This window comes from Sesamum indicum, linkage group LG1 (genome assembly GCF_000512975.1).
Source record: "Sesamum indicum cultivar Zhongzhi No. 13 linkage group LG1, S_indicum_v1.0, whole genome shotgun sequence".
In the NCBI taxonomy this organism is placed as follows: Eukaryota; Viridiplantae; Streptophyta; class Magnoliopsida; order Lamiales; family Pedaliaceae; genus Sesamum; species Sesamum indicum.
The window spans coordinates 17,274,094-17,289,442 of NC_026145.1; the positions used below are offsets into that span (position 1 = coordinate 17,274,094).

The 15,349-nt window shown below is 35.1% G+C and overlaps 3 protein-coding genes across 3 annotated transcripts; all 3 read left to right on the forward strand.

The window, feature by feature from the left end:
- On the forward strand, positions 2,716-4,031 carry LOC105171683 (probable carboxylesterase 8). The gene has a single exon (XM_011092878.2). It carries the CDS (start codon positions 2,793-2,795, stop codon positions 3,870-3,872), a length of 1,080 nt encoding a protein of 359 aa, XP_011091180.1. The 5' UTR covers positions 2,716-2,792; the 3' UTR covers positions 3,873-4,031.
- LOC105171693 (probable carboxylesterase 9) lies at positions 8,186-9,148 on the forward strand. The gene has a single exon (XM_011092890.2). It carries the CDS (start codon positions 8,186-8,188, stop codon positions 9,146-9,148), a length of 963 nt encoding a protein of 320 aa, XP_011091192.1.
- On the forward strand, positions 9,877-15,318 carry LOC105171704 (UTP:RNA uridylyltransferase 1). The gene is made up of 6 exons (XM_011092903.2): positions 9,877-11,130; positions 12,790-13,158; positions 13,385-13,608; positions 13,697-13,760; positions 14,253-14,449; positions 14,727-15,318. The coding sequence occupies exons 1-6, from the start codon at positions 10,006-10,008 to the stop codon at positions 14,935-14,937; spliced, it is 2,190 nt and encodes a 729-aa protein (XP_011091205.1). The 5' UTR covers positions 9,877-10,005; the 3' UTR covers positions 14,938-15,318.

Here is a 15,349-nt window from a genome sequence, read left to right on the forward strand (position 1 = left end):
TGGCGTATCCCTTGGCCTGTCGAGGGAGAAACCAACAGTTGAGCACTGTTGTACTGTACGATATTGTTTTATTAATAAAACTTACATTTACCCAAAAAGAAGCAATCCCAGCCTCCCAGATGAGCATGACCGCGTAAATTTCGATTCTTTATCTGAGGGCGGGTGTTATTCAGGAGTGCAAGAGGAGGAGGGAGGCTGTGGATCGATGCTGTTTTTGACATTCTCTGCTAGTCGTGTGGCCTGCATTTTCTGGATTAAGTTTTTTGTTTCAATATTGCTGAGAGGTGCTGCGTTTTTTATATGTTAATTTGTTGATAAATTGTAAAATATTTCTTAATTTGATACCCTTTTCCCACAGGATGGATAAAAGTAGACATTTTATTATTACGTGCGAAAGGGTGTTGTTTTTTGTAATAAGCAAACCTTACTGGCTACTGCCCGACTCTCTATATCATGGTTTGATAAGTATATATATTAATGTAAATTTCATTCTTTATATGGTCCCTCAGCATTTTCTAATGATGTATTAAAGTCCGCATTGGTGGCTATAAAACGGACACAACACATCCAAATTGGTGTTCACCAAGATGCGGAGCCCATTCGTACCAACCTCACCCATCCATCTTTATCAACTTTCTCTTTTTCTCTGGATAAATCCATCTTTATCAACTTTATTGTTATCACTCTCAATTCTAATTCAATACAATACCAACTGTCTGCAACTTTCGGGGCCCCCACCCTACCCACTCAATTTCCACCTCCTGCCCTCTACTACTTTAATTTCAACTACTTATATTAATGAAACCACACTCAAATTATTAATTGCATTCTTTTTCAAAATTATTATACATATATGTTCATGTGAGAGATTGAATTATTAAAGTTGTTAAGAAATTCCTCAACAGTTTTAAATACACGCCAAGACAAAACTGATGCTTTTGATCTAATCACGTGAACAAGCATTCTTAATTACTTACATAATTCAAGTATGATTCTGGCGGATCAAAACTGAATAGATTAATAGATATATGCATCCAACGTTAGTCCCACGTTATAAAAAGACGTTCCCGCATGTGGGAACATCACATCATATTCAACTCTATTTTTATTAATTCATAATATTAAGGAGGAATTGCACCGTTTTTCTATGAGATTTGGTGTAATTACCTATAAATTTTCTATAGTTTGAGAAATTATTTTCAATACCTCTGAAGTTTTTTTTTTTTCTGTTTAATAAATAAATTCATTCGTTAATTAAAATTTACAAAATTCATCGATATTAATAAAGAATAAAATTCATATATATTTACTGCTGATTGACTAACTGCTGACTTATTATAGGTCAAACAAATATTTTTCTAATCAATCTACCCTTATACAAATAAAGATATATATACTCACATGCATAAATACGTGCAAAGATGCATAATGATAATTTGATCAGAAAAGATTTGTTTGAGCCCCAATAAATTAATATAAGAAGTCAATCGAATATAAATACAAATTTTTATTCAATATTTTTGTTACTATTAACAAATTTAATATATTTTAATTGATAAAAGAATCTATTTGTTGAATATAAACAAATAACAAGAGTATTATATATAATTTTTCAAATAAAAATTACATCAAATATGCTGATTACAGACTCCCCCCACATGCATGTACTTCCCACCTCATTCCATGTGAAGTTGGAATATTATGTATATTCTTGATAGTCCTTTCCCTTTATTTACCACGAAAATGCAGCTCCCCTTGTTCCCACGTATTATTATTTTTTAAATTAGTGCACGCAATTTTTGTATATATATATAATAAATAATATTTTATATTTTAAAATATATTATGAATATATATATATATAAACCAACACATTATATTTTTAAAAATAAAAAAAAATTAATTCAGAAGGATTATTACATAACAATAAAATTGATGTTGCAGTGTCATAACTGTCATCTATAAGAAAAAAATGCCTTTTTTATATATATAATATAGATAAAATAGTTGATTCTAATCGTATGTGATAATCGTTGGAAATTAATATAATTAGCTCTGCACGTGACGCATTTGTACTATAGCATTTAAATAATAATTGCTACGCTCTCTCTCTCTCTCTCAATTTATAGCATATATTATTAACATTTTATTATAATTTTTAAATATTACTACACGTATTCATATGAAATAGGGTGAGACATAAACCTTACAAATGTGAAGGATGCAGAGATTAATAATATAATTACTAAACCTACTACATACCCTTACTTTTTATGAGAAAGAAAGGATATTAATGAAAAGGAAACACATACTCAATAATTATATAGTTTCTTTCTTTTTTTTATAAAAGTGAATTTACATGATTATATTAAAGAAAAAGAAACACATACTCAATAATTACATTGTTTCTTTTTACTTTTTATAAATGTGAACTTACGCAATTATATCAATATCTCAATAAATTGAATAATTATACATCGATTTTATCAGTATACTATCAATATAACAAAGAATTACGTGCAATAAGCTCACATGAACTAAAACAAAAATTAAAATAAGTACTTGTACACTTATTGACACTCAAATCTATGAACTCGAACTTATCTATTCAAACTCATATTGGTGTAATAATGTTGTGGATAAAATTTTACAAAGTAATTACAGCTAAGAATAATAGCAGTATTAATCGGTGGAGGTTTCTATATATAACAGTCGGAGCAGCGCAACTCTACTCCCAATCCCATACCAACTCTCTTCTCTACTAGTTTTTCCTTTCAGATCCAAACTGATCGATGCTTAAACCCATACACACACTTGTTCTCTTCTTACTTGTTTGCCTCTCATGGCACACAGTCTCCGGGCAACAAACCTGGCAAGAAGCCTTTAAAGTCCTCGGAATTGCATGGAACAGGGATGGTACCTTAAACCGGACTGTCCAAATTCCCATGGTGGATCCGACCCCCTACGCGGACACCAAACCCACCCCCATAGCCCTTTCTCAGGACATTTACCTCAGCCCCTACAACAAAGCCTATATTCGCCTCTACATACCTCTCAACCCTCCCAAGAACAAGAAACTCCCCCTCATCATCTACCTCCACGGCGGCGACTTCGTCCTCTTCAGTGCTTCCACCGTCATTTTCCACAACTTCTGCAACGACATCGCCTCCCAGTTCCCCGCCGTCGTCGCCTCCGTCGAGTACCGCCTCGCCCCGGAGAACCGCCTCCCCGCTGCTTATGACGATGCCCTCAACGCCATCTTCTGGGCTAAAAATCAGGCTCTGGGGGTAGGTGGGCGGGACCCCTGGATGGAGTACGCCGACTTCTCCAGGGTTTTCTTGCTTGGCAGCAGTTCCGGAGCTAACATCGTGTACCATGCGGCTCTGCGGGCTCTGGATTTCGATATCAGGCCGTTGCAGATCAAAGGGTTGTTGTTGAATCAGGCGTATTTCGGTGGGCAGAGGCCGACGCAATCGGAGCTCAGACTCAAGGATGATCCATACGTTGCTCTGTACGTGAACCATGTGCTGTGGAGCCTGGCCCTACCCAGGAACCTGAACCGTGACCACGAGTTCAGCAATCCGATCTCAGGTGGAACGTATCTGGGTCGAGTCTTCCGGTTGCCGAAAGTGTATATAAAAGGTGATTATGGGGACCCGTTGGTGGACCGGTCGGTGCAGTTGGCCAAATTCTTGCAGTCTTGCAGGGTGCCTGTTTATTCCCGTTTCAATCAAGGAGGGTTCCATGGGATTGAGCTTCAGAACACGACAGCGGCTCAGGAACTGTACAATGAGATGAAGTGGTTCGTCAACAATGTCTGCGCGAATGAGGAGATTGAGGAAATTGTCAGTTCTGATCATTCTTCTCAGTAATGATATCATGAATCTCCAGTCAGGTCTCTCCGGTTTTTACGTACTGCCGTTTTCTAGCATATGAATAACTAAACGTTGTACCTGATGCAATCGTGTTTGTACTCTTGAAATTTGAAGAAGTAATTGGAGATGGGTTTTGAATTTTGTTGTTCTATGTTATCTACTTAATTTGACCTTCTTCGTAAGGAGCATTGTTTTATTCGGTAGAATAATTTAATTAGAAAACAATTGTATGCAAAAATAAATGGATCAATACCTGCAAATTCTCATTTAATTATTCATTACTTTATTGTATGAATTTTAAAAAATAATTAATATGCATAATATCATTTGTTATGTTATTAGTTCACTATAAATCTCAATAAAATCTTCATTTGTCTTATGTATGCACACGCACTTGTTCTACAAACATATATATATATATCATCACTAGCAATAATAGTACTAGTTAGATAAATATTATTTTAATTAGAGAGAGCTTATACAGTTATTATGATTCCTCTTGAAACCAAAAAAAAAAAAAAAAAAAAAGAAAAAACAAAAAAAAAAAATAAAAACTAAAAGCTAACATAAATGGAGTGGTGATGATGAATTGCCCTGTCCTAGTCTGAAAGCCACAGGCCCACAACTTTGGGTTTCTTCATTGATAATGATGGTGCTGTATATTTGGTTCATATCCTCCCTCTCTCTCCCTCCCTCCATCACACACCCACACAGACACAGAGACACAGACTTTTTTATTAATTGATTTGCAACTGTTATGAGTGAGAATTCCGACATTATTTTCAAAAAAGTAGAAAGATGATGATTCCCTTAATTATTTTCTGATGGATCTACCACAAATTTAGCCATCAAGAACTGAAGAGGCATGCATGAAAGGTGAACCCCACGGAAGATATGGGCCACAGTTTTGCAGTAATGATTCATGAGAGAAATTGAAGGGAAGCATGCATGGATTTAATTATTGAGATTTTAGAGTTTTGTTTTTCTCACAAATTACTCTCCTGCTCATTATTCTTCAACAATCTCACCTTTTTCACTATTTAATTACAGTGTACAAATCAGAATTTTATTTGCTTACTTGTGTGGATGTATGTTGTGATAGATGCGTCAAATTGAAGCTAAGTAGAAGCAACATAAAGAATCATATCTTCCATAAGTGAATCAAGTAGGCTAAACAAAACACTCAAATGCTATTATTGAAAAAATGACCAATTTTTCCTCCAACCTAAAGTACTTGACAGCAACGTGCTTATTTTTATAGGTTATGAGACTAAAACTGCTAATTACGTAATAAATGAGACCAAAAAGTAACTTAAACCTATAATTTATAGGACTGAAAATGCTATTTCCCTTTATAAATATATAATCCATTCTTTGTTTTTTTTGGTTTAAATGTACATGTCATTGTAAGTAATAAGCAATAACTTGTATAGAAAATACAACAATCACCAAGTTAACAATTATTGCAAATAGACTCCGATCACACAGCTCTCGCTAATGCTGCGCAGCTAGCTTGTTGTTAGGCAAGGCATGTGAGCGTCATTCAATACCAAACCCTAAAATCCAAGCATTAAGTCAAGTTCCTGAAAAGCCAGCAGGAAAAGCTCTTCATGAAGTCGACGATCGGTGGTCTACTTTGTAGTTTGTGATCCTCTCTAATTTTTCCACTCTCTGGATTTTTGTGCTGCATCTAAAATTATATATATACACTCACCCTATCCTCGTCAACTCAATTTTAGTTTGGAATAATTACATTGTCTTTTCTTAATATTTAATGTAATTGTATATAAATCTTCTATAATTTGAAAAATTATATCTAGCATCCCTAATATTTATTTACATCTAACAAATAAGTTATCAATTAGTAAAAATTCACCAAATTTGATGATATTAACAAAAAAATCAGAAAAAAATTTATATTAATTAATCCTTGATTGACTTATTATTATAGGTTAAATAAATTTTTTTATTATCAAATTACCCTTATACATCTTCACATATTAACGTATGTAAGAAGGTATGTTTTTCCCGTTAAACTTGAAAAAAAATATTTGAACTACAATAAATTTGTAATTAATCAATCGAAAGTAGTTATACCAAATTTTAAAGAAGGAGATCCTAAATATCCATTTTAATTTCATAGTTGGTTGGGAATCAGCACTTGTTTCGTCCCTTTACGATGACTTTCATCGTAAATAGCTTACTCATTATCTCATAATTTATTGGATTTAAGTATTTATTAAGTTTTTAATCGGAATTAAAAGATCTAGTCTAGCATGTTAAGGAGAGAACAAATAAAAGAAAAAGAGAAAATAATAGAAAAAGACAGAAAAAATCTCCAAAAAATGAGAGATTAAACATCCAAAGATTTTCATACTGTGAATTACATCACATATGTATACTAATTAGTTACCTAATTCTACTAGGATTAAAAAGATAAATTTCTAATTGAACTAAAAGACTAAAGGAAATAAAACTATTATTCTAAATAAACTTCACCATCAAAAGGTGTTCCTCATTCATCTTTTCATTTTTCATATTCCATTTTTCCTTTAATAGACTAATACTGCAAGATAATATTTAATTATGAGCATTTTGATCACAAAAAAAATCAAAATATCAAATAAAATAAGTATCATGAATGTTTTTTGTACATAATTTATAAAAAACTATAAATTTTAAATATTCTTTTTTAAATAAAAAGGTTTCAGTAAAATTTTAAATCCATAAAAGTAGTTCAAAAGTTAATAATGTATATTGCAAACAACCCTTGTATTTTGATAAAATAGCACGAAATTTCTCGGTGTTAATTTTATAAGTGAAAAATTTCATATATTTTATAAAATACAGCAAAAACTAACAGAAATTGTTTGAGATATGTATATTATGCGAGTGGGCTTTATGTTTTGCCATTTCTAGGACTACATTAAGTCTATAAATGTTTATTTTACCCATTTTATTTGCTATTTAAATATATTTTAAATTATTATTAATATAAAAAATTAATAAATTATATATTTGATTAATTTAAATCATTATGTAGTTAAATATATTTTAATAAATTATATTATCATGGAATATATTAATTTAAATATAAAATTACTTCATAATATATAAAAAATTAAATTGAAAAAACACAATGAAGACTGGTATATGAAATTTTTTTAAATTTAAATATTTGTATAATATAAATATAATCAATTTTACAATATTAAGTAAATTAATTTTTCTTTCGTTTAGATATATTTCAATAAATTATACTTATTCATAGAATATATTAGTTAAATATTAGAATAAAAAGATTATATCAAATTATAATAATATTTAAATTAAAGTAATTATTATATATTTGAAATAAAAATTTTAATATATTTTGAAAAATTACATCATCTTGACTAATTTTATTTAATTTTTAAAATTAAAATAATATTTTTTTCATCTTTTCTGCTGACTCGCCTCGCCACCGAGCGCCATTACCCTAAATCTGAAGCGATAATACTAGCCCAGGGAAGTGGACAACCGCTCGAAAGAGTGAGTCGTTGGCAATGCCACATCGTCCCCTTCTAAAGGGGCAAAGCCGTCGTCCCATTTGTGAGGGCGGCAACGGCGATAGCGACCTTGCCTCTCTTATATTATATATGTATAGTATATATATACATAAAAAAATATTTTTTAAATTAATTAAAATGTAAACCTTTTATTTTTCAACTATTAAAGATTAATAATTATTATAACAATGGTATAACGGACATTTCAATTAAAGTTTCAATAACATTAATGATAAGTTGACAACTGACGGAAGATTAGAGTATGCATTATTTTGAAAAACACAGGGAGTTTCTTATCTATATTTTTAACATAAAGGGGTTTTCAGTTAAAATTTTAAAACATAAGAAGGATATTTTTCTTCTATCAATACTAAATTATTTTATCAAAAGAAATTTTATATTAGCTCTTATATTTTGGGGTAAATACAGATTATTTACATAAAATGTATGTCTATTCCAAAATTAATTAACCTAACTATTTTATGAAACAAATTAAATGAACACGTGGGATTGGAACCCTACTTAAAACTTGCTTAAAAGCTTAACAATTTCTCCTCAAATATTGTTGTTACAAAGCTTTGAACAACGAAAATCAAGCACAACCCCTTCTTTCCCAAATAATTTACTAACATAAAAAATAAAAATAAATTAAACAAAAGTCAATTTTCTCCTAAGGAATTCATCAGAAATCCTAATCAGATATCATCAAAAATATTCACATACATTTAACTTACTCATCTCAATAAACTCGTCAGATATATCATGTCAAAATTCGATCCCTACGAACACCTCAACGTCTCCCTCAACCACGATGGTTCACTCACCCGCTACGTCAAACTCCCCACCTCCGCCGCCACCGGCGAGTCCCCCCAACACGCCGCCCACTCCGTCCTCAGCAAGGATGTCACTCTCAACCCCGACAAGAAAACCTGGATGCGACTTTACCGCCCTGCCAAGCTCCCCTCCAATGACAATTCCGTCGCCCGCCTCCCCATCATCCTCTTCTTCCACCCCGGTTCCTGGATTTCCATGAGCGTCGCCGAGAGCATCATCCACGAGAGCACCAACCGCGTTTCCTCCGAAGTCCCCGCCATTGTCGTCGCCGTCGAGTTCCGTCTCGCTCCCGAGAGCCGTCTCCCCGCCCAGTATGAGGACGCGATCGATGCCATATTGTGGGTCCGGACCCAGGCCGCTGATCGTATCCATGGCGACCAGTGGATCAGGGACTACGGCGATTTCTCTAGGTGCTACCTCTACGGCTCGTGCTCCGGCGCGAACATTGCCTTCAACGCCGCGCTACGGCTGCAGGAGCTGCATATTCATCCGCTGAAAGTTGCTGGAATCATACTTAACCAGCCGTTTTTCGGAGCGAAGCAGCGGACGAAAAGCGAGCTAAAGCTAGCTACTGATCAGTATTTTCCGCTGCCGGTTCAAGATTTGCTCTGGGAGCTGGCGCTGCCAGTGGGAACGGATCGAGATCACAGGTTTAGTAATCCGTTGATGGACAAATCGATTGAGAAGAAGCTGAAGAATCTGGGGAGGTGTTTGGTTGTAGGGTTTGGAGGCGATCCTTTGATTGATCGGCAGCAAGGGTTTGTTAAGATGTTGGTGCAAGAGGGGGTGCCGGTGGAGGCGCGGTTCGATGATGTCGGATTCCACGGGATCGATCTCATTGACTCTCGGCGGGCGACCGCGATTCTTACTTTTATCAAAGACTTTGTTTGATTTGATTAATTAATTTTGGGAAGGACAATCAGAAAATAAACAATAATTTAATGTTATGCTATATATTAATTGATTGAGTTTTATGATGTTTGAGTTGAGTGTGGTTGCTAGCTCAAAATTATATCCGATTCTTTTTAAATAATTAAAATGGTAAAAATCATGGAGATTAAGAAAGAATCAATTAGCTCATAATTATGATATTGCTACATCAAAACTTGATCGATTAAACGTTTTATATGTATCAAATAATTATGATATTGCTACATCAAAACTTGATCGATTATACATTTTATATGTATCAAAATTGCATCACTTCATTAATGTATTTCTTGTGAGTTAAGAATCCAAGCAATTCAAACCTACTAAACAAAAACATGAATATTATTAATTAAAAAAACTAGTAATCATTTAGAAAAACATCAAATACATTTTACTTCTAAGTATTTAAATGTAAAAGAAGTTGCATAAGTTTTAAAACTTGATTTTCCATTGATTATAATATTGTTATTGTTATTTTCTAATGTCTTTATAATTGTTTAATAACTTACATTACAAATTAAATTTAAATAATATATTTATTAAATTTATTTATTGAAATTGAACCATATTTCAAGAAATATAGTTGAGAATTGTTGATGATATAAAAAACATTAAAAATAAAGTTAAAAAATATTTATTATTATGAAGGGTTAAAGTTGGGATAATAGAGAATTAAGGGGTTAGGATGAAATTGAAGAGGGAGAGGGAGTGAGAGACGGCAAAAACAAGTAGCAGCAGTCGGATATTATCACTCCTTTGATCATTCTTGAATCGAAATAAAACACTTTTATGCGCGTCCCCTCCCAATAATTTCCACCATGAACGGCCGAGGAGGCGACGCGCCACCGCCCAATGGCGGGGAGTTCCTCCTCCAACTCCTTCGAAACCCACCCAACTCAAACCCTCCTACTCCCTCGCCACTGCACCACCCACCATCCCAGACCTTCTCCCAGGACCCGGCCGTTGCGGCCGTCGGACCCACAATTCCGTCCTTCCCGCTTCCGCACTCGGCGTTTCCATCCAACGGCCATGATTTTCTTTACCGCCCGGCTAATCCCTCTCCTTCCCCCCCTTTTGCTCCCCACAATTACTTCCAGCAAAACCCTAATGTCAAACCTAATTTAAACCCTGATTTCTCCTCTCCTTCCGCCGGATTCAATTATGCGTTGCATCAATTTAATCTTCATTCCAACCGCATCTCGCCCGGTGATGATATGAGGAAATTAGCGTCTTATGGCGACAATTCCAAGTCAAGCGTGCCTCATCAGCAGGAGCAGAATATCATCTTTGGGTCTCTAAATCGTGATATCCTACATAGTGATCCTGCAAGTGTTTTGCGTCAGAGTTTATATCGAGAGAATAGACTAGGGAATTCATATCAGGAGGAGGGTTTGCGGATGGACAGAATGCTAAACGGGTTTCGCGTGAATTCTATTGATATTGATGGGAGTGCGCGAGGGAATTCTACTATATTGAGGGCTTACGAGCAAGAAGTAAGTAGTAATAGTGATAACAGGAGAAAGCAAGTGGACAATGGGAGTTACAGGGCCGTGGCACCGCCACCAGGATTTTCGAGTAATGTGAAGAATGTGAGAAACAGAGAGTTTGGTTATGGGAGGACTTCTGTTCATGATTTGGATAAGGGTAAGGCTAATTTTGGTGATTTATGTAGGAATGACAGATCAGGTAATCAGCTTGATTCCCCTGCCCCACCAGCTAGAAGCAGCCTGCAGTCTGTTTCGGCTTTTGATATTGAGGAATCTATGATGGAACTCCATGGTAAGGATGGTGAAAATGGTGAAGAATTGATATGTGGTGGGCGGGATAAGGTGAACAGAGGGCAGACCGAGATTCATGATTTGGAGGATCAGCTTGTGGGTTCTCTGGGACTTGAAGATGAATCTGGCGAGAGGAGTGATAAAAAGAAACATTATCGTGACAAGGTAATCTCTTTGTCCATATGTTTCTTCTGTTCTTTATTTCGGAAGATATTCTAAGTGGTCATACTCCATTTTTTTTAATCTCTCAATGAAGTTATGAATCGTTCTTGTTTGAAACAGAACAAATTACATTAGAAGTATTGGCTTCATAAATGTGGCTAATTAATATTGTTGGAGGCATTTAATGTGGCAATCCAATTGCTATTATATGAATGAGCAGGATTAAATTCTCAAGTTTGATCTTGTGCAGCACTGGAATTATGATAGAGATTCTAAATATTATGAAGAACATTGCCTAGCATCTTAGAAATCTTCTAATAGCAACTAGAAAAATGAGAAAGGTAATCCTGTTGCAATATTTGGGCCACGTGGATTGGAAGCATCATTTTTACTGGATTACTCATGGCAATCAAGAAGTATCATCGTATATATATGACAATAACACAGATGTATGCATATCTTGAAAGCCAACAATCATATATCATGGACTTATGCATCACCATCACCCTTCTCTATTCTTACTTGGTACTATTCTCGAGGTTGCCACTGCAGGAACTGAATACCAGACAACTTTAAATAGTTAAAAGCTGTCCACATGTTTAATACCAATACATTATTTTTATAGTTTGTGCACAGTTATAAATTGTGCATGGTGCAAAAGGCGAGACCCAGTGCCATTTTCAGCCATGGTGCGCCAGAGCCCCTTTTTCTGGGGCACCATGGTGCGAATGGCTGAAGGCCAGCTTTAAGAGGCTTGGCTGGGCTTTTAATAAAAAAAAAATTAACCAAAAAACTGAAGTGAAAACCTTAACCTACGTCAGTTTCTCTCTCCAGCAGTAACCTTTTTTTTTGTGTGTGTGTGTGTCTTTTCTCCTTGAATCTTCGGTAATTTTCTGATTACTTTATCGTGATGTAATTATTGTTATTATTAATGTCACAACTCAATTTTCTTGCTACAATATAAAATAATTTGCTTCGAATAAAAAATTGATTTCGTTGCTAAAATCCTCAGCATAATTGCTTTTTGCCTGAATTTTGGCTAAAAAATTAAAATCTTACACTATACCTGCTGATTTTGGTGAAGTTACTAGTTCTATAAAAATACTAATACCGAAGCACCTTTGCATCATGACATGCCATGCGCCAGATAAACTTCTTTATGAAATTAAACTAATGAACTAATCTATTGATTCAATGTTCTGAGTTGGGGTTCATATGAGTGACAGAATGATTAAGATTAGCATCTCTCTGAAAAGTGCAGTTGAATTAATCTGATCTAGATCTGTATAAGAAGTTTATGCACCAAATTTGATGATTATCGGTGGACCTTGGTAATGGATATATTTTATGGTTTGGCAAGCGGCAACCAATGGAGAATTATGTCATCTATAAGTGTATTTCACCGTCAATTGACCTAGAATTTGTTCCTGTATTCCTTAGTCAGAATTAGAAACTAGTTTTTAACATGTATGTGAGTTATTAATTTTGCTGTGGTTGAAACGGGATTGAGATTTCTTTTAGACTTTTTTGGAACAATTAATTTTTAGATACTGCCATACTGGTTCCTCTTTTAAGCTTTGAAGATTCAAATTGTGTCTGAGAAATAACTCTCTAAGATGAACTTCTCTTTCTTGCTAGTTAAGTTTTGCTCTTTATGATCAGGATTATAGATCTGATAAGAGAGGACAATGGATAATGGGTCAGAGAATGAGGAATGTTAAGAGGCAGATGGCCTGTCGAAGTGACATAAACAGTTTTAATGCTCCATTTTTAGCAGTGTTTGAGTCGTTAATTCCAGCTGATGAAGAAAAGGTCAAGCAAAAACAACTGATGATGCTACTGGAGAAGCATGTCAGCAAGGAGTGGCCGGAGGCTCGATTACATGTTTATGGATCATGTGCCAACTCGTTTGGCTTTTCAAAGAGTGACATTGATGTCTGCCTTGCTATGGAACTTGGCAATATTGACAAGTCAGAAATCTTGCTAAAGCTGGCAGATATTTTGCAGTCAGACAATCTGCAGAATGTGCAGGTATTCAATGCCTGCTCATGCCTTATCTTTTACTTGGATTTTAGTTTCCGTTTGTTAGGTAAATTAAGTTAAGTTCATTTCCTATTGCATGAGAACCATGTTTGCATAGGGTTGTTAAGGATGGCATAATTTGCCCCTCTTTGCTTATTTTTCTTGCTTGCCTCTATGGTGATCTTAACCTGAAGATAGCTTTTAATCTTAATTTTTGTCCTTGTTCCTTCTCCAGGCACTTACGCGTGCCAGAGTTCCTATAGTTAAGCTCAAGGATCCAGTTACTGGTATCTCCTGTGACATTTGTGTAAACAATGTGCTGGCTGTTGTAAATACAAAACTGCTTCGAGATTATGCTCAGATAGATGTAAGACTCCGGCAGTTGGCGTTCATTATCAAACACTGGGCTAAATCAAGAGGAGTAAATGAAACTTACCAAGGAACACTATCAAGTTATGCGTGAGTTCATCTAACTTGACCAATTACCCTTACATCTCAGCCCTTGTGTATTTCTTTATGGCTAATCAATTGTCTGAATATTGTTCAGGTATGTATTAATGTGCATTCATTTCTTACAACAGCGCAGACCTGCCATTCTTCCATGCTTGCAGGTACGCAACAAGAAACTGAGCTTGAAATTCTATTGCAGTTGCTGCTCCTGGAAATTTTCTGATTTGTTTTGTTCTATGTTGGTACTTTGGAATTTTTCTTGCTGCATATGCTGTACACAGACATAAGAATGCTGGGGTAGCCCCAGTGATGTTTACAGTAGAACACTAGAAAGCTCTTTTCTCATTTCTACTCTCACTTGTGTTGCTTTGTGCATGAAATGTGGACACCAACTTTTTGGTTGTCTAGTGATACAATGTTTCTTTGGATGAACCAAGTGGTATAACAAGGACCAATTCTATTTAATGAAAATATGAACTCGCCCAAGGAAATACTACATGTGCTCTTAGGTTTGATTTATTAAAACCTGCATTGATCTGACATTTTTTCTCAGTTTTGTTTTATCTCTGATTCATTGCTCATTTTGGGCTGGAGACTGTCAGCAATCGTGTTTTTTAAATTTATTGTCATCCCTTCTTTCTTTTCTTTGACAGGGAATGGAGATTACTTATTTTACAATTGTGGACAACGTTGAATGTGCTTATTTTGATCAAGTGGAAAAGCTTCAGAATTTTGGGTTGCGGAATGGGGAAAGTATTGCTCAATTAGTGTGGGCCTTTTTCCATTATTGGGCTTATTGTCATGATTACGCAAATGACGTTATATCAGTTCGTACAGGAAGTACACTGAGGTGAGAAACAGTTACCTGATATATACTTTTGTTAGGGGTATACACTTGCATAACTTGATGGGTAGGTTATCATCATATGGTTATTTTTTGTTGGATTAAGCATGCCTTCTCACCAATTCAGATGGTGCTGTTGAATGTGGCATTGTTTTCAAAATCTTTGTCCACTTTTCCTTTTGGCATAATAAAACTAGGGGGATTGGTTTGGTGGGGAGATAGGGGAGGAAAATGAGCTACTTCCTTTGGCGAGATAACCAATCGAGAATCTTGTGAATGACAGCAAGAGAGCTAAGGACTGGACTAGGAGGGTTGGCAATGACCGGCACTTGATATGCATTGAGGATCCATTTGAGGTATCTCATGATCTTGGCCGGGTGGTGGACAAATACAGCATAAGGGTCCTGCGAGAAGAGTTTGAACGTGCCGCGGAGATTATGCAATATGATCATAATCCTTGTGTGACTTTGTTTGAACCCTATATCCCTAATTAATGTTTTGTAGGCGTGGTGTAGAATTTGTGGTAATTATGGTCAACTTGTAAAGTTGGTATCGTCAAACTTATTAGGTGTGTCTAGGTTATTTATTCCTTGGTTGAAATGTAGCAAGAAATCGTCAATGGAAGCAAGCACCTCACCTGCTTGCTGCATATCTTGCAATTTTGTTGGGCTGCATTGAGCTGGCACTGTACTATGTGGAGTGGACGCTAGTTACAGGTGCGCGCTAGCGGTAATGTTCTTTTGGAAATGGGCAATCACTGTAGAGGGAGAAGTTTGAAATTACTTTATCAAATTTAGGTTTCAATTTTTAATTTTCATCTGCTTGAACATGTAAAGATATGTTTATATATATATATATATATATTGAGAAATTAATTAGTGGAGTAGTGCAGTAGAAAATTTTCAC

Coding starts and splice junctions, on each gene's coding strand:
- LOC105171704 (XM_011092903.2), top strand. CDS start 10,006: ATGAACGGCCGAGGAGGCGACGCGCCACCGCCCAATGGCGGGGAGTTC. Junction 13,159..13,384: donor ACAATCTGCAGAATGTGCAG/GTATTCAATGCC, acceptor TTCCTTCTCCAG/GCACTTACGCGTGCCAGAGT. Junction 14,450..14,726: donor CGTACAGGAAGTACACTGAG/GTGAGAAACAGT, acceptor TGTGAATGACAG/CAAGAGAGCTAAGGACTGGA.
- LOC105171683 (XM_011092878.2), top strand. CDS start 2,793: ATGCTTAAACCCATACACACACTTGTTCTCTTCTTACTTGTTTGCCTC.
- LOC105171693 (XM_011092890.2), top strand. CDS start 8,186: ATGTCAAAATTCGATCCCTACGAACACCTCAACGTCTCCCTCAACCAC.